The sequence below is a fragment of the Nicotiana tabacum genome, chromosome 11 (genome assembly GCF_000715075.1).
Source record: "Nicotiana tabacum cultivar K326 chromosome 11, ASM71507v2, whole genome shotgun sequence".
Classification (NCBI taxonomy): Eukaryota; Viridiplantae; Streptophyta; class Magnoliopsida; order Solanales; family Solanaceae; genus Nicotiana; species Nicotiana tabacum.
The window spans coordinates 100274613-100293114 of NC_134090.1; the positions used below are offsets into that span (position 1 = coordinate 100274613).

At 44.1% G+C, this 18502-nt stretch overlaps 1 protein-coding gene across 1 annotated transcript; it reads right to left on the bottom strand.

Annotated features, from left to right (window-relative positions):
* Nucleotides 1-9755: 9755 nt before the first annotated feature.
* LOC142165951 (uncharacterized) lies at nucleotides 9756-11244 on the bottom strand. Its single transcript, XM_075224342.1, has 2 exons — nucleotides 11176-11244; nucleotides 9756-10274 (listed from the first exon to the last, which is right to left on the bottom strand). The coding sequence occupies exons 1-2, from the start codon at nucleotides 11242-11244 to the stop codon at nucleotides 9756-9758; spliced, it is 588 nt and encodes a 195-aa protein (XP_075080443.1).
* Between the last annotated feature and the right edge of the window lie 7258 nt (nucleotides 11245-18502).

Here is an 18502-nt window from a genome sequence, read left to right on the forward strand (position 1 = left end):
ACATACACTCATACGGAACAGTCCCTGGATATCGATCTAGATGATGCAAACGCAGGCAGATCTCTACCCGGAGACTGCATTCGAGAAGCCACCAGCATCCCTAAACCCGCCGGCCCTCGGTCAAGCCACCTCTCAAAGGCCACTACAAAGTCCGAAGACACCACCCATGCCTTCACGGTAAGGATCCGGCGGCCGGATGTTACTGGTCTGATTTTGGGCCAGGACACAAAGAACCCTATGCGGAGCCATTTTATCAATTGAAAGCTCCACGAAGGCCCGAGAAAGCACCCAAATACAAAAAAACTCCTCAGCAGCAATCAGTCCTATACATTCTAAAAGGGTTATCTACATCAAGATCAATAGGGACCCCCGGGTACCCGAAGATGACCTTCATCAGAGACGACGTTCCCAAAGGCCCCAAAATTCGATGCATGATCTCCAAACAATTCGGAGAACCCCGATAGCCCAGAACTATCAGAACGATCCAAGGTTGGTCCGAAGTACGACGATGGGTTGGAGGAGAACCATGTTGATCAGTAGGAGATCAGAATGAACGCACGCACTCAAGTCAGATATCAGCGGTCAACAAATAAAAGAAGGCATTCAAAGAGCCTCTAAGGGCATGGGAGCATACAGAAACAAAGTAAAGTAAGGAAAGCAGAAGTCAGAAAAAGTATATTCATATTCATAAGAAATCCATAAACAACAGCCCTCGAGGGGTCATTACATATGATTACAAAAGCCCGTGAGGGGATCATCACGCAATAAAGAAATCCAAAGATATGCATACAGCAAAAGCCTAAGAGTCTAGCCTACTTTTTGTGCGGTATCTCTGTCGTCATCCCCTCGGGCATATGACCTCAAAGACAATATCTTCCAAGTCCGAGGCCCTCAGGGAGCTCATCTCGATTCCTTAGAATGGCATCTTCAAAAGGAAGAGAGGTGAGGGAAGGAGACAAGAAGTTGCTGGGTGAAAAATCTGGCTGTCATGAATCCCGCCAGTATCAAAACCACCAAGCCACTTCTTGAGACGTTGCCTCGGCCCGGGAGGCAACAACTAGCGGAAACCCCTGCCACACCCCCCAAGAATCCAAAAGGGGTGTAACGCGCCAAGCCGAGGGAGGAGGGTGAGCAGCGGTCTATAATCCGAGCCCCCTCTTAAGCAGCGGTGCATCATCCAAAAAATACCCCCTAGGGCTAGAAGGAATCAGCCCTCTACCTCATCGTCCTGAGCTGACAAAGACTGCAGCAACAACAACAACAACAGTAGCAGCAACATCAGGGCGGCACAATTCCGTCCAATCAAAAAGAGATCAAGAAAGGAGTCAAGGCGCATATAGCGTAAATCTTGAAGCCTGGGGCCTCGAACATGACAAAATGGTGGAACTTCAAGATGGCAGAAAAAGAAGGAGAGATAGGTATCGAAGAAAGTCTACGTAGAAAAGCTAGCCACAATGAGCCCCATTTATAGGGAGTGAAAACCAACCGACGGTGCCATTACCGCCCTCGAAAAATGTAACGGCAGGCACAGTCAATACATTCATAAAAGCTGAACCGATAGCAACGATATGACTCCAAGGGTTGTAACATTTCTGGTGATCCCGAAGAAGCAAAAAGGCGAAGTACCTCGATACTTGTCAAAGAAGGGCTGCACCATCGGCACAACCGCTACAGGGGATCGGGAAATGATATGTCTATACCATTTCTTATCACTTCCTTCTAAGAAACACAGAGACTATCTGTGTGCATTGAAAACTGGGGAACCGATCCCCCCACCCCCCGACGTAATGCTTCGGAGAGTGACCCCGGAAGTACGGGATCTCGGGTCGGTCACTTCCCTCAAAACCTGTCGATGCCCTGCCAAGAATAAACATCGGCCAAGGCCTCGACGAACATAGGAATTCCCCGAGGAATGCACCCGGGGTCGATCAAATCTATTCACGACTGTCACATCTCATTCTTTATTGTCATACTAAGTATTTTGTACTAAGTTTGGGCGTCCAATTTCTATAAAAGGGCGTCGCCAACACCTTGCAAGGCAGAGCTCCATTGATCCTACTCAAGTGCAATAATATCTTCTCTCTCTCTCTCTCTCTTCTCTAATTTGCTTATTCCCCTTGGTTCAAAGTCATTTATCTTCGGTCATTCTCCTTACCACTTGGTACTGGCCTGAGGCCGCCCCTGTATTCATTGCTTCTTAACTTGTTCTTCATTCTATAGCTTAATATTGGCCGAAAGATCCCTATTTAATTACACCTTTAACTGTTGTCACATCCCCGGTTGTCCCTGGTAGTTCGAGATCGATATCAACGCCGACCCCGAGGTCCTATCGACCATCTCTTCACTCGGATAACATGCCCCTTTGGTTTGATTATTGCATCGTCCTAGCTCGCATTTTATCATTATACTTCACGTTCTTAGCATTAACTGCTTTAACAACTAGCTCGGGAATAGATCACGTATTTTTAGAATCCCATTTAAAATTTAATTGTTGTTACCATTTTCACGGTAAACATTCTAGTTGTTAGGCAATGGATAATAAGTAAAAGACTAGGAAGTGAGACTAAAGCTTAGATACGATATGGTAATCAAACCGAGCGGCTGGAGGTCGGGGCCTCGAGCTTGCTTATTCGGGGCCTAGGGGTCGAGTCTGACGTCCCGCCGAGGGTAATCGATGGGCGACTAACAGTTATAATAAGATCAATGACGGCTATTTATATCCAATAATAAGCAATAAATAATGAACAATAAATAGAACACAATGAATGTAAGCAATAAATGGAAGCAATGAGATCAAGGGAATATGTTAGAGAGCAGAGAGAATATTCTTGTATATTTAGTATTGTGCAACAGGTGTAAATAAAATAAGGATCCCCTTTATATATGGGGGGAGGGGATCCCAACATAGTACAAATGTATTTATTACAAAGATATGGAGATGGTACAGCTAGTTAATGCCTTGATTCATTTTTTGGACTAGTCCACTAGACTTTGTCAGCCCTATTTATGCGCTTTGGGAACTCCCCACTTTCTCTCCGTAACCGTCGGTCTGTACTACCCCGAGGTTGAGTGTCGATGGCCCTCGAGGGATGAAACCCGACCGTAGTCTCGAGCCTTCGAGATGTGCTTTCGAGGCATCGTAACAACGAAAAATTGGACCCTCTGATTTTACCGTATACAATAGGCCCCAGTCCAATTTATACCAGTCAAATTATTAATTCTATAACAACCAGTATATTATAATTAATTTCAAAGTTTTACACCTAAATATGAAATTTAATGTTGATACAAAGAAAGAAGAGAATTAAATATTTGATTCTTACCTACTACTGCTGTAGAATAATTAACAATAGAGAATTTATATACCTAAGTTCAAGATTAGTGATTTGTAAATAACCCTAGAACTTTCCGTTCATGAGTAATTTCGTGGCCGCCTCTGTTTTGTATAAGGCTTTAAGCCTTTTGCAATGCATGAGTAAATAGCACGTGAGGTGTTCTATTTTGTTTAAGGCATTAAACCTTTTGTTTAATCCTTTTGCCTTCCACAACCCTTTATGGGGTAAGGCTGCCACATGCTTTCTTTTATTATTTTCCCTTTTTTGTTGTTGTTTTGACTTAACTAGTATTTAACTGTACCTACTTTTAATAATTAATAATATTCCCCTAATTGTATGTCCATTTATTTATAAATATAGAAGTAACTCAAAGGTCAATCACAAGGGTTTAAATCCGTAATAGAAGTATAACTTTTATGGACTCAAGGCAAGATTAAAAAAAATTAAATTCGATATTTAGCGTGTCTTGAAACTTTTATAGATTTGAGGAGTGTTATAATTATGGGAGCTGGTCAATTTTCTTCATTGTGTTCGCGACTGGACGATTGTGTTTGCGTAGCTTTGTGAAGCATGGGACATCGTGTTCGTATTGTTGTGTCGCCTTCGCGTATCAGAGAGGGAACTGGAGGATTTGTTCATCACATTCGCGCGGGAATCTACGCGTTCGTGAAGCTCTGGCATTGGTGTTCATCGCGTTCGCATGGGTTGTGCCGCGAATGCGTACAGTTATTTGGTGGTTGTGCATTTTTGTTCATCGCGAACGCAAGCATTCTTCCATGTTCGTGAAGGGTATCCTTAGAGCAGATATATAAGTACTCTATTTTTGGGCTCTTGAGTTATTTTATCATATTTGAATTATGGAGCTCGGATTTGGGCGATTATGGAGAGGTTTTTATCTCATAGATTGGGGTAAGTATTTTTGGCTTGATTTTTATTATATTTCATTATTCCATCTTCGATTTTAGCATTTGATTGATGATTTAGAAGATAAATTGGGGGTTTTGTCTAAATATTTCCAAAGTGTATATTTGAGATTTGAACATCGATCCAGAGTCGAATCTGAGTTACATTAGTATGGTTGGATTCGTAACTGAATAGGTTATCAAAATTTATGAATTTTGTCGGGTTCTCGGAGCGAGCCCTAGTTGACTTTATGGTTGACTTTGAGTTTTTATTAAAGATTCAACCTTTATCATTTGGGTTGATTTCCATTGGCATTATTTGATATTTTTGAGTTTCTTTTGGCTAGTTTCGAGCCATTTGGAGGTGGATTCACGTGGGATGGCATTTCTAGAATATTATTTGGCTTGCTTAGTTTTTTATTTGGCTTGGTCGAGGTAAGTAACATATTTAAACTTGGATTTGAGGGTATTTAACCTTGGGAACTATGTTATATGATATGTATTGGGATGATGCACATGTTAGGTGGCAGACATGTTGGCGTGTACCAGCGTAATCATGAATCAAGTTGACTTTTTGAATATTACCGGACTTGTTTTGCTTTCATATCCTATTATATCAATGTTTCCCATCTTTGTTTGATTACTTGACCTGTGATTGATGTTAGAAATTATGTTTAGACTATGTGCTTATTTGGTTGAGACCTAATGAGGCTATTTATGTTATTTTAAGATATCTAATTAAACTGTAATTTATACACTCAAGTCATGATTCTTCATATGCATATCATATCTCAGTTTGTTTATTATGCATTGTTATATCATACGTTGTTGTTGTTTTCCGTATGTGGTGTTGTTTGGACTAAGTGAGATGAGATTGTGAGTCCTCGAGACTTGAGAAATTGATGACTTAGGTGGGCCTTAGAATCGTGTTGAGAGTGTTACTGTGGATCAGGTTGCACACCGCAGCAGGTCATATTGGCTTTATTATTATACCAATCGGACTGCATGACGCAACATGACTTATTAGCTTATTATTATTTGGATCCAGCTGCATGCCATAGCGGGCCATATTGATTTTTGATTAGTGCTTGGGTAGGATCCGCCCCTCCAAAGTCTGACATACCAGCAGTGAGCACAGGCACACTGATATATATACATGTTCTTTGGTGAGGGGCTTTTGAGCTAGGCACATATACAATGCTGAGTGATTGTGTGTATGTGATGGAGTGGGGACATTAAGCCAGACATCTTGAGTGAGGCTAAGAGTGAGGGTACTTGATGATATCACTGTTAAACCATTTATTTGACATGCATATTTGATATGAAGGCATAGAGATGTATTTTCCTCATGCTAGACGACGATATGGTATTTGATGATTTTATATTTATATTTGACTTGTAGGCTGTTTACCGTGAAAATGGTAACAACAATTGAATTTGTAAATGGGATTCTAAAAATATGTGATCTATTCCCGAGATAGTTGTTAGAAAAGTTGATGCTAATAATTTTAAGTTTAACGATGAAATGCAGGCTAAAATGAGGTAGTAGTCAAACCGAGGGGCCTGTTGCCCGGATGCAAGGCTGATCGATGGGGACCTCGGGGTCTAGGTTTGGGTCAAGCTCGAGCTATTGGTGTCAGTCGGGAATGGGATAACAATTGAGGAAACAATTAAGCAAGACTCTTTACGACTGATATTGAGCAATATAGTGAAGAACAAGTAAGAGGACGATAGATATTAAAGCGGCCTAGGGCCAGTGAGAACGAGCAAGCTAGAAAGAAAGAGAGAGAGAGAGAGAGAGAGAGAGAGAGAGAGAGAGAGAGAGAGAGAGATATATTATTACACTTGTGGAGAAAATGGAGCAACCTCTGTCCTTTACAAGGTAGGTTGAGTCCCCTTTATATAGGATGGGGGACTCGGCTACAAGTATATGGAGATTAATTACAAAATATGGAGATGGGATGGCTTGACGTGATGCCTCAGCATAGGCTCTAGATAGGCCGACCCTGTCAGGCTTTGCTGTGTACCTTAGGAACTCCCCCCTTTGTCCTTGCTTCGATCTCTATTTTTTCTGAGTCGGTCTTCGACAAGCCCCGAGGTTGGGAACTCGGTCATGGCCTCCCGTCCTCGGGGTCTCGAGGCATGCTTCCGAAATGACTTGATAGCAAGAAATCAAGTCTTCTAATTTTGCCACGTATAGATAGTCTCCGTGTTTCCCATAATGAAGTGATGGGAAATGATTCTGACACTTGACTTCTCGAGCTTCTTTTGGCGATTCCATATCGATGATGTGACTCCTAGAGTGAGCTTTGTGGTAATCGGACATCCACGGGCTCGTGCTTTTCGACCTGTGACGAGCGCAGGTCGCGAGCTGTATTTCGTACCAGATGGGGAGTGAAATACCAAGGTATGTGCGTATGTTGCCTTTGCCTTGGCCTTCGTATATACAAGGTAATATTTTCCCCTTTTGTACTAGATTTTCCGTTTGCAGATATCGGGTGGTTCCTTAGGATAAGGCAGTGCTCTTCCGAATAAGGGAAGGAGTCGTCGACCTCTGAGCCGAGGGACGATGGCGATAAGGGGGATCGGCACCCACGGTGTGATGGAGCTTTTAGTGGCGTTGGGCAGGCCCGTATCTTTGAGGAGAGGGCATTGTCCGAGCCTGATGTTCTTGGAGTGTCAGATTCCCGGGAGGCAGTTCCTCTGAGTGAATATGCCCTGCCTGAGGTTGGTTCTCCTAGGTCCGGAGAGGAAGGATCAACAGGAGTGTGTTCTGACTTAGGAAGAAATTTGTCGGCTTCTCTTCGAGGTAAGTTTAGGTGCGTTTTTTCCTGTATGTCGTACCCTTCTCCCTTTATTGAGTTTTCCTTATGCAGACCTATGATAGGCTTAGGTTTGAGCTACTCTGTCAAGGGGCCAGGCTCCAGAAAATCCTGAACGGGGGCAAGTCCCTTAGGCTCCTTAGTGAGGAGAAGGAGGCTGAGTTGGCGCGTTGGCGATATGAGGCGTATTGGAGCTCAAACTATGAAAGTTATTTGATGGAGCAGGTAACTTCCTATAGTACGCGCTTCGCTCCTCTCTATCTTTAAGGCCAACCCCTTTTATTATATCAGCTGCAGAAAAAGTCGGAGGCCTTGTAGTACCTCAAAGGCTATGTCAACCACGTCAGAGTTGCTTGCGGGGAGCTAAGGGCTCAAGTGCAGGCTCGAGCTTTGGAGGAGATAAGTGCCACGGCCAAGGTCCCTACATTCGAGGTACAACTCCGCTTGACTCGTGATAACGCCAAAGTTTAAGCAGGCATTATTAGGAAACTCGAATCTGATCTCTTGAAGGTCAGAACTGAGATAATTGATGCCCGAGCTGAAGCGGTGCTAAGCCAGACCAAGACTGATCGGGAGATAGCAATTCATATGAAGGATGTTGCTGATGCCCAAGCTGAGCTGAAGCGAGCCCTCGACCGGGAGAAGAGGATTGAGGAATATGTTTGTTGCAAATCCCGAAGAAAGGTACTCGAGGAGGTCGGTGCAAGGGGCTTCGTTCTCTCGAAGGAGTTGGCTCGATCACGGGCGGACGAGCGTGATGCTCGGTCACTTATTGCTGACGTCCCGAAGGGCGAATTTGACAAGTTGTAGCTCTTTAGTGCGGAGTGCAGATTTTGCTGTTTTGTCGCTCTGATTTTTATATATGTAGAGCATGCCTGTAGATAAAGGATGCGCCCTCTTCGCGCGTGTAATATATGGGAAGATACTTGAAGTTTTATTTCTTCTGTATCTCTTTTCTTTTATTGATTTCGACCGAGCAGGCTGGTGTTTAGCGAGATCCCCGTAGGTTCGGAACTGATCGAACCCACCCAGGGGCTATTAAATTCGATCCTTGGCATGAGTAGGTGCAAGGGCCTCCGCGCTTGGCCCGGCTATTTAGGCTTAGTCTCCGAGTTGGGTTTCTACTCGAGCCTTATTGCCCTTGAATCTTCTATGCCCGTGCGGGCAGGTAGTAATTGTTTTTATTTCTTACCCTTGGGCATTTGCCATTTCAACTATTTTGGGTCCAGTCTCCGAGTCGCAATTCAATTTACCCTCAAGCTCTTTCCTGCCTGCGTGGGCAGATGATGATGGCTTTTTGTGCTTTGGGTCGAAGTGACCTTACGGGCACGTGGCCCGGAGACTCGCTCGACTGGCGATGGTGGCATTTACGTCGTGTCCTTAGGCATATTGCAGTTTAGCTATTTCGGGCCCAGTCTCCGAGTCGCGTTGCAACTTGAGCTTTAATTGACCCTCAAGTACCTTTGGTTTTTAGACTGGCGATAGTGCCTCTTATGCTGCTTCGGTCGTTGAGACCTTTCAATATGTGGCCCGGAGGTTGCATAGTTAACTATTTTGGATCCGGTCTCCGAATCGGGTTACGATTCGAGCTTATTTTAATCCTCAAGTTGTCAATTTTTTAGCTGGCGACAATGGCTCTTACGCTATTTGGTCGTAAAGACCTTTTAATATGTGGCCCAAAGGCTTACTTAGCTAGCGACAATGGCTCTTATTTTGTTTTTACCCGTGGGCTTTTTTGTAGTCTTTGTTTTACGCTCGTTAAGGTCTTTTGAAATATTTTTGCCTGACCCGTCGTCGTTTCTGGAGGAACCTCGATTTCAAGTCGTTGTCGGTGACGTTTTGAGTACCTTGGAAGGTTCATAGCTCATAGGTCAAGTAGATCGATGCTTTTTCGATTTTTTTAATTACCTGTTGAGGCAAAATCGTAGGTACTCGACCTATAGCCTAAACTTCGGGATTTTCATGCCTGTTGAGGTCTTACAGTTTGTCATGCCTGTTGAGGTCTTACAGTTTGTCATACCTGTTGAGGTCTTACAATTTGTGTAATGTAGAATAGATCTGGTTCCGCCGAGGCTGCCCGCTAGGGGTCTTACAGTTTTGGGTTTTCCAGTGTATGGCGATTAATGGCAGTCTTCGAGTCATTGAGTCTGTTTAAGCTTGAAGACCGCTTCTCTTGAGCTCAGAGTTGCCTTGTGGGGGCATCATGAGCCTGGAGTTCCGACCCTGGGGTCGTGCAGGTGTTGAATTGCTTATGCTAAGTCTCCGAGTATCTCGGGGCACATTCAGCGGAGAGGCCCTTGCCTCGAGTATGTTGAAATTCCCTTTTCTAAAGTATGAAATGCTGAAATATATTCTTTTATTGCCTGGCGTAAACATATGTTGTTTCATTTTTGTGAGCTCGGCTCGCGCGAGCGCGGCTCCTTGGGTTATTTAGTCCGGTGCATTGCCTCCTATCGGAGCCCCGTTCATCATTTTTTTGAGGCTGGGCTGACTAAGAAGGAAGTCCCGTAGGCTTTTTGGATTCTTCTTTAAGGAGTGTGCGGACGTCGCCTCATTAGAAAACCCTGTCGACAAGAAACCCGTTTCGGGATAAAAAGCCTGATTGGAGGAAAAGGAGTGTGACGTTCGCTTAAGGGTTCCTGTGGGGTTTCATGACTGGGCGCCCTAACAGTAATACGCTTGAGCATCGACATATTCTAGTTTCTCGGGAGTTGTTCGCCCTCCATGGTGTTAAGCTTATAGGAGCCTTTTCCAACTATCCCGAGGATACGATACGGCCCTTCCCAATTCTGGCCTAGCTTCCCTTCATTGGGGTTTCGGGTGTTAAGAGTAACCTTTCTTAGGACCAAGTCTCTGATTCTGAAATATCGGAGATTCGCTCTCCTGTTGTAATATCTTTCGATTTTCTGCTTCTGGGCAGCCATCCGAACCAGCAAGGATTCACGTCTTCCATCGCGCAGCTCGAGGGCCGTTGCCATGGCTTTGTTGTTTGATTCCTCATTAGTGTGCCAGAATCTGGTGCTTGGTTTCCCGACCTCCACTGGTATTAGTGCTTCGGCACCATATACTAGGGAGAAAGGTGTCTCCCCTATGCTTGATTTTGGAGTCGTCCGATATGCCCACAGCACTTCGAGTAGCATTTCTCGCCATTTTCCCTTGGCGGTATCCAATTTCTTTTTCAGGTTTTGAATAATGGTTTTATTCGTGGATTCAGCCTGGCCATTCACACACGGGTGGTATGGCGTCGAAAGGATTCTCTTGATTTTGTTGTCCTCAAGGAACTGTGTTACTTTGCTATCGATGAACTGCCTCCCGTTGTCGCATGTTATTTCGGATGGGATCCCGAACCGGCATATGATGTGTTCCCATATAAAATTGATGACTTTCTTCTCTCTTATTTTATCGAAGGCCTACGCTTCCACCCATTTTGAGAAGTAATCAGTCATAAACAGAATGAATCTAGCTTTACTTGGTGCCGTTGGCAAAGGGCCGACGATGTCCATTCCCCATTTCATGAACGACCATGGTGATAAAACGGAGTGTAGCTGTTCGCCGGGTTGGTCGATCATGGGAGCGAATCTCTGACATTTGTCGCATTTTCGGACGAATTCCTTGGCGTCCTTTTTCATGCTATCCCAATAGTAGCCTGCTCTAATTACCTTTCGGACTAGAGAGTCTTCCCCGGAGTGATTTCCGTAGGTTCCCTCGTGGATCTCGCGGAGCACATAACCTGTGTCGCCCGGTCCTAGGCACTTTGCCAGGGGGACATCGAAAGTTCTCCTATACAGGGCCCCATTTTTGTTGATCGAGAACCGAGCCTCTTTGGTTCGCAAGGCCCTCGATTCTTTTGGATCGGGAGGTAGCTTCTTGTCCTTTAGATAAACGATGTATTTGTTTCTCCAATCCTATGTCAGGCTGGTGGAGTTAATTTTCGCGTGACCTTCCTCGACCACGGACTTGAATAATTGGACGATAGCTCTGGGGAGCAGGTCTTCCTCTTCAGCAGATGATCCTAGGTTCGCGAGGGCATCGACTTTGCTGTTCTGCTCTCGGGGTACATGGACTAAGGTCCATTCTTTGAAGCGGCGCAACGTGATTTGGATTTTATCCACATACCTTTGCATCTTGTCCTCCTGGGCTTCGTAGCTCCCATTCAGTTGACTCACCACGAGGAGCGAATCGCATTTTGCCTCGATAATCTCGGCTCCCAAGCCTTTAGCCAACTCCAAACCTACAATCATAGCCTCACACTCGGCTTCGTTGTTAGTTATCTTTATGGTTTTTATGGACTACCTGATTATGCCGCCGACGGGCGGCTTTAGGACTATACCGAGTCCGGATCCTCTAATATTTGTGGCACCGTCCGTGAATAGGGTCCATACCGTAGAGGTCGTGCCTGATTTCAATAAAAGTTCCTTCTCTACCTCGGGGGCGAGGTATAGTGAGAAGTCGGCCACGAAGTCCGCCAGGATTTGGGACTTGTTGGTCATCCGAGGTCGATACTCGATATCATATCCTCCGAGTTCAATGGCCCATTTGGCCAGTCGACCCGACAACTCAGGTTTGTGCAGTACGCTCCGGAGAGGGTAGGTTGGTAGGACACAAATGCGGTGGCACTGAAAGTAAGGCTTCAACTTGCGCGAGGCGCTTATCAGTGCGAGAGCCAATTTTTCTAGATGGGGGTACCGGGTTTCGGCGTCCCCCAAGGTTCGGCTTACATAATACACAGGAAATTGCGTACCTTGCTCTTCTCTAACTAGTACGCCGCTTATCGCTATTTCAGACACGGCCAGGTATAGGTATAGCGTTTCATCCTCCTTGGGTGTGTGCAGCAAAGGCGGGCTAGACAGGTAATGTTTCAGTTCTTCCTGGGCATGTTGGCATTCCGGAGTCCATTTGAAGTTGTTCTTTCTTTTGAGTAGAGCAAAGAAATGGTGGCTTTTGTGTGACGATCTTGATATGAATCTGCCTAGGGCCGCGATCCGCCCCGTCAGCCGTTGGACAGCTTTTACGTTGTTCACCACTATGATTTCTTTGATGGCCCTTATTTTGTCGGGTTTGATTTCCATCCCCCTGTATGAGACCATGAAGCCCAGGAATTTGCCCGAGCCTACTCCGAAGGCACACTTTTCGGATTGAGCTTCATATTGTAGCTTCTGAGGATGTTGAAAGTTTCCTGCAAATGGGTCAGATGGTCCTATGTGTGTAGGGATTTGACTAGCATATCATCAATATATACCTCCATTGATTTACCTACTTGATGCTCGAACATCTTATTAACTAGGCACTGGTGTGTTGCTCCCGCGTTTTTTAGCCCGAAGGGCATTACGTTACAGCAATATGTACCATATTTCATAATGAATGAGGTATTTTCCCTATCCTCGGGGTTCATCTGGATTTGATTGTACCCCGAGTAGGCATCGAGGAAGGTGAGGGTCTCGTGACCGGCTGTAGCATCGATCAAACGATTGATATTAGGTTGCGGGAAGGAATCTTTGGGGCATGCTTTGCTCAAATCTTTATAATCTACGCACATCCTTAGCTTGTTCCCCTTTTTGGCACTACCACTACATTAGCTAGCCCTTCGGGATACTTTACCTCCCTAATGGATCCGATTATAAGAAGTTTTGCTACCTCTTCTTTAATGAAGGCATGTTTTACCTCGGACTGCGGTCTCCTCTTTTGCTTTACGGGTTTGAATTTGGGATCGACGCTCAGCCGGTGGGAGGTTATTTCCGGTGGGATACCTGTCATATCTAGGTGGGACCAGGAAAAACAGTCGATATTGTTACTAAGAAATTGAATAAGCCATATCCTGAGTTCGGGGGTCAACCCCGTTCCCAGCTATACGTTGCGATCCGGGAGGTTCTCGATCAGAACGGTCTGCTCCAGCTCTTTGACTGTGACTTGGTTGCATCCGATTCCTCGGGGGAGACGAACGTTCGGGGGGCGAAGAAATCTTCATCGTTGTCCCTGAGGGTTTGCACGCTCCTCTCCTCATCTGAGGCCGGGTAGATGGGGGTTGGCGTCTCATGGTGGACTGCAAATATTTCCCTTGCTTCCTGTTGTTCTCCATGTATGGTCGTGATGCCATCCCTTGTGGGAAATCTTATCAACTGGTACAAGGTCGAGGGCACTGCCATTTTGTTGTGTATCCAAGGCCTGCCAAGCAAGGCGTTATATCTCATGTCGCCATTGATGACCTGAAACTCGGTGTTTTGGGTTGTGCCAGATGTGTTGATCGGGAGGGTGATCTCTCCTTTTGTTTCTTTTCCGATCATGTTGAACCCATTGAGGACCCGAGTGGCAGGCACGATTCGTTCAAGCAATCCAAGCTGTTCTATCACCCTTGACCTAATAATATTGGCCGAGCTACCTGGATCTACGAGTACACGTTTTATCTAAATAGAATTTATAAGAAAGAAGATTACCAGGGCATCATTGTGGGGTTGAGACAGGGCCTCGGTATCTTCTTCGCTGAATGTGAGGGCATCTTCGGGGATATATTCCCGAGTCCATTTTTCCCTGGTGATGGATATTTTTGTTCTTCCTATCATGGGTTCCTGCGGGGCATCGGCACTCCCATGATCATGTGGATGACGTATTGCGGCTCATTTGCCTCGTTCTTCTTGACCCAGTCTCGGAACTGATTTTTGGCCCGATCGCTAAGGAATTCTCGAAGGTGCCCTTTGTTGAGTAGCCAAGCCATTTCTTCTCATAGTTGATGGCAATACTCGGTCCTATGATCGTGCATGTTGTGGAACTCGCACACTAAGTTATAATTTCTCTGTGAAGGGTCCGACTGTATCGGTTTGGGCCACTTGGTGTCTTTGATTTTGCCGATAGCGAACACGATGTTTGATATGTCGACAATGAATTTGTATTGGGGCGCGTTTGTCGGCACTATGTTTCGATCGAACCTGGTCATGTGGATGAGCCCCCGAGGATCCTGTCCTCGATCTATCCTCCGATCGTTGCGGGGTGGGTTGCACCTCGGGGCATTCCTTCTGTCTTCAAGGTACAATTGGTACCTTTCTTTACTTGGCTTCAACTCTTTTGCCAGGAGTCTGTTTGGGTACACAAAGCCCGAAGGAGCTCCCAGCTGATCATCCTCGGCCATGATCTTTGACTGGTATCGGTTGTGGGCGTCCAACCAGGTCACGGCCGGATATTCGATCAGGTTCTGCTTCAACTGCTTCGAAGCCACCAAGCTTCGTTCGTTCAGGCCTTGGGTGAAGGCCTGCATTACCCAGTCGTCGGAGACTGGTAGCAGCTCTATCCGTTCCATCTAGAAGCGGGATACGAATTCCCGTAGCATATCGTTCTCTCTCTGTTTAATTTTGAACACGTCGGATTTCCTTGTTGCTACCTTGATAGCTCCGACATGTGCTTTTACGAAAGAGCCTACTAGCATGGCGAACGAATCTATGGAATTGGGAGCCAAGTTGTGATACCACATCATGGCCCCCTTTGAAAGTGTTTCTCCGAATATTTTCAACAATACGAACTCAATCTCGTCATTCTTTATGTCGTTGCATTTTACTGCGCAGGTGTAGGCAGTGATGTGTTCATTAGGGTCGGAGGTGCCGTTGTACTTAGGGAGTTCCGGCATTCTAAACTTTTTTGGGATGGGCTTCGAGGCCGCTTCCTCGGGGAACGGCCTCTAAATGAACTTCTTTGAATCCAACCCCTTGAGGATCGGGGGCGCACCTGGGATCTGATCGACCCTAGAGTTGTAGGTCTCGACCTTTTTATCGTTGACTGCAATCATTCTTTCACCTGATTCGATCCTCCTGGTGAAATCCTCGAGCATCTTTACTATGGCGAGGTCAGCCACTGGCCCGTTGTTGCTTGACCTTTCGAGTACTCGCCCAGCGGGGGGAGCTGTCTCCGGTGCCGTTATGTTGGGGGTTCTCGGGTGGCTTTGCAACTGAGCAATGGCCAATTGATGTGCCTACAACATTTCAAAAATAACATGAAGACTAACTTCTTGTTCTTCCCGGCTGGGGTTTTTTGAGCTTCCTGCTGATCGCCGTGTCGTATGCTCCTGTTGGTGTGAGAAGTTTCGTCGACTTGTTGTGCGTCCTGCAAATCTGCGTCTGCTAGGGTCGGTCTGGGCAGGATATCAGGATTCTGTGGAGCTGCTCCAGCAGCCGGGACAACCACGCCATTTTCCCCGTGGTTTTCGAGGTTGTCGTTTTCAACTTCGTTTACCGAGCCAGACATTTTATAATGAAATCAAAGGATGTTAGACCAAAATAAGTGTGAAAGATAATGTGTATTTGTATAATGAAACCAGCAAGAAAATAATCACTATTATTTTTAGCCCCTCGGTGGGCGCCAAACTGTTTACCGTTAAAATGGTAACAACAATTGAATTTGTAAATGGGATTCTAAAAATACGTGATCTATTTTCGAGCTAGTTGTTAGGTAAGTTGATTCTAATAATTTTAAGTTTAGCGATGAAATGCAGGCTAAAACGAGGTAGTAGTCAAACCGAGGGGCATGTTGCCCGAATGCAGGGCTGATCGATGGGGACCTCGGGGTCCAGGTTCGGGTCGAGCTCGAGCTATTGGAGTCAGCCGGGAATGGGATAACAATTGAGGATACGATTAAGCAAGGCTCGTTACGACCGATATTGAGCAATATAGCAAAGAACAAGTAAGAGGATGATAGATATTAAAGCGGCCTCGGGCCAGTGAGAACGAGCAAGCTAGAAAGAAAAGAGAGACAGAGATATTATTGTACTTAAGGAGAAAATGGAGCAACCTCCGTCCTTTACAAGGTAGGTGAGTCCCTTTTATATAGGAGGGGGGACTCGGCTACAAGTATGTGGAGATTAATTACAAAATATGGAGATGGGATGGCTTGCCGTGATGCCTCAACATAGGCTGTGGATAGGCCGGCCCTATCAGGCTTTGTCGTGTACCTTGGGAGGTCCCCCCTTTGTCCTGGCTTCGATCTCCGTGTTTTCTGAGTCGGGCTTCGACCCCCGAGGTTGGGAACTCGGTCGTGGCCTCCCGTCCTCGGGGTCCCTAGGCATGCTTCCGAAATGACTTGACAGCGAGAAATCAAATCTTCTGATTTTGCCGCGTACATAGGCATAGAGATGTCTTTTTCCTTATGTTAACTGATAAATGAAAACTCTTATCTGAGGTTGGAAAATTGGAATAACACAGTTCTGTTAATAAACTCATGTTTAGTTGATTTTCAGTGGTAAGACTTGGACTTTGACTGTTATACTTGAAAAGTATATCTATTTTTTTGTAACTGTGAATGAGTTGAGCATATATCTCTTGACTTATTTACCATTATTGTCCACATTATATTACTACGAATTGTTATTGGCTATTGGTGTTAAACATTAACCATCTTCCAAACTCGTCAATGCTTTCAACTTAAGGTTAGGTTTATTACCTATTGAGTATATTGGGTCGGTTGTACTCATACTACACCTCTTCACCTTGCGTGCAGATCTTGGGAGCTGATGTTGCTGTGTATGGCGGGAGCTGAGATTGAAGATGTACCTGCGTTCCGGATATAGCTGTCACTTGTCCTTGGTAACTCTAGATTTGCAAATCTGCTTATGTATATTTCGAGCATATGATGTATTTATTTCATACCAGCTTTGTAAATTCTAAGTCTTATAAGCTCGTGATTTGTACTACTAATTCTTGAGATTTTACTTAAAAATCCAGTTATTTCTCTCAATTACTCTTATTATTCTCATTTGGGTTATTTTGAATGTTACTTAGCTTACCTAGTGGGTTGGGTTAGGTGTCATCACGATTAGACGGATTTTACGCCGTGACAAAAACTCATTTTTCCATGTTTTCACATAATGCGCGGAAATAGCCTCGGGTCACCCAGGACCCCAGCCAAACATGCGTACAAGTGCAAAATCATTATACCAACCTACCAAAATCATCAAAATACTTATCCGAGGTCGTTTACAAAAAAAGTTCACCGTGGTCAACTATAATTATTTTTAAAGTCAAAAATCACATTTTTTTTAAAATTTTACATATAATCTTTTTTGGAATCCGACACAGACCACGATACAAGTCATAAATTATCAAATAAAATTATGAGAAGTCTCGAAATATTGAAAAAAAAGCTAGTACTCAAAACGACCTATTGGATCGTTAGATAAAAGGACACACTTTAGCAATAAGCACTATTAGTCACACATACGTACTCACCGAAGTATTTTTCCTTTGTGTCTGCACAACAGTATAAATTTTTGTTTCATGTCTATCAACAAAAAAATTCACTGGAGAAGCCCCGCTAATATGGGAATCATGTAATCCTACCGTAGGGTGAGAACTTGAGAAGAATTATCACTTCAGACCCCGTACAAACACATGTCATGCCCACTCATGGATCTATTTATTTGGTGTAAATTAGGAGTGACAAACGGGCGGATCGGATCGGATATAGTTCGGGTTGAAAATATGTAATGAAAAAATGGATAAATTATCCGATCCAACCGATATTTAATACGAATAAAAAACGGGTTAATCGGCGGATAATATGAGTAACCATATTATCTATGACTTCTTGAATAGGATCACTTCTTGGAGAATTCCTAAGCTTCCAAACTTGATTAACCCCCAATTTGAAGTTTACAAATGTTAAAGCTAAACTCAATGTTTATCCATTTTCTAAATGAATAATGTGGTTTTTATTCATATTTGACCCATTTTTAAAAAGTTCATTATCCAACTCATATTTTAGTGAATAATATGGATGGTTAACTGTTTTTTTTTAACCATTTTACCACCACTAATATAAACATTGTCGTGTGGACAAGTTTTTATTGGCAACACCATATACATTTTCTTCAATAATTTGAGGATTCTCTTTAACCAATATATTTTTCTTATACTTGTGGCTGATTCACTTCCTTCTATAGCTGTGGTCTCCTGATATATAACTTACTTCCACCTGAGAGATAATTGAAACAACTTTCAACGGTGAAAAATCAGACTTATTTACCATTCAGCATTTTTCAAAATTTCCCACTCTCTTTTACATTATTGGATTTTTTACAAGAGTCGTCGTAATGACCCTCGTGATAATAATTGAATAATATTGTGAAATAGTTTCATATTCCACGTTTTGCCAATAACACTTGGACGGAGAGCCAGTCATAAATCAAATGATCAGCCACAGCCTAAATATAGATGATGCAACACTCATATCCGAAAATATATATATTACTATCTTGTCCCTGTTTATGCGATGGGTGTTTGAGTACTGTGACAAAATAAAGAATAGATTATTGGACTGGGTACAGACTACCTTAAGAATAACAAATCGGTCAAAAAAAAAAAAATAAATAAACGAAAGCCATCAAATTATCCCTTTTAAGGGTGTGTTTGGTATAACGGAAAAGTTTTCCTTTAAAATATTTTCAAGAAAATATTTGAAAAAACAAGTA

Coding starts and splice junctions, on each gene's coding strand:
- LOC142165951 (XM_075224342.1), bottom strand. CDS start 11,244: ATGCGATTCGCTCCTCGTGGTGAGTCAACTGAATGGGAGCTACGAAGC. Junction 10,275..11,175: donor CAGGAGGACAAGATGCAAAG/GTATGTGGATAA, acceptor GTGAATGGCCAG/GCTGAATCCACGAATAAAAC.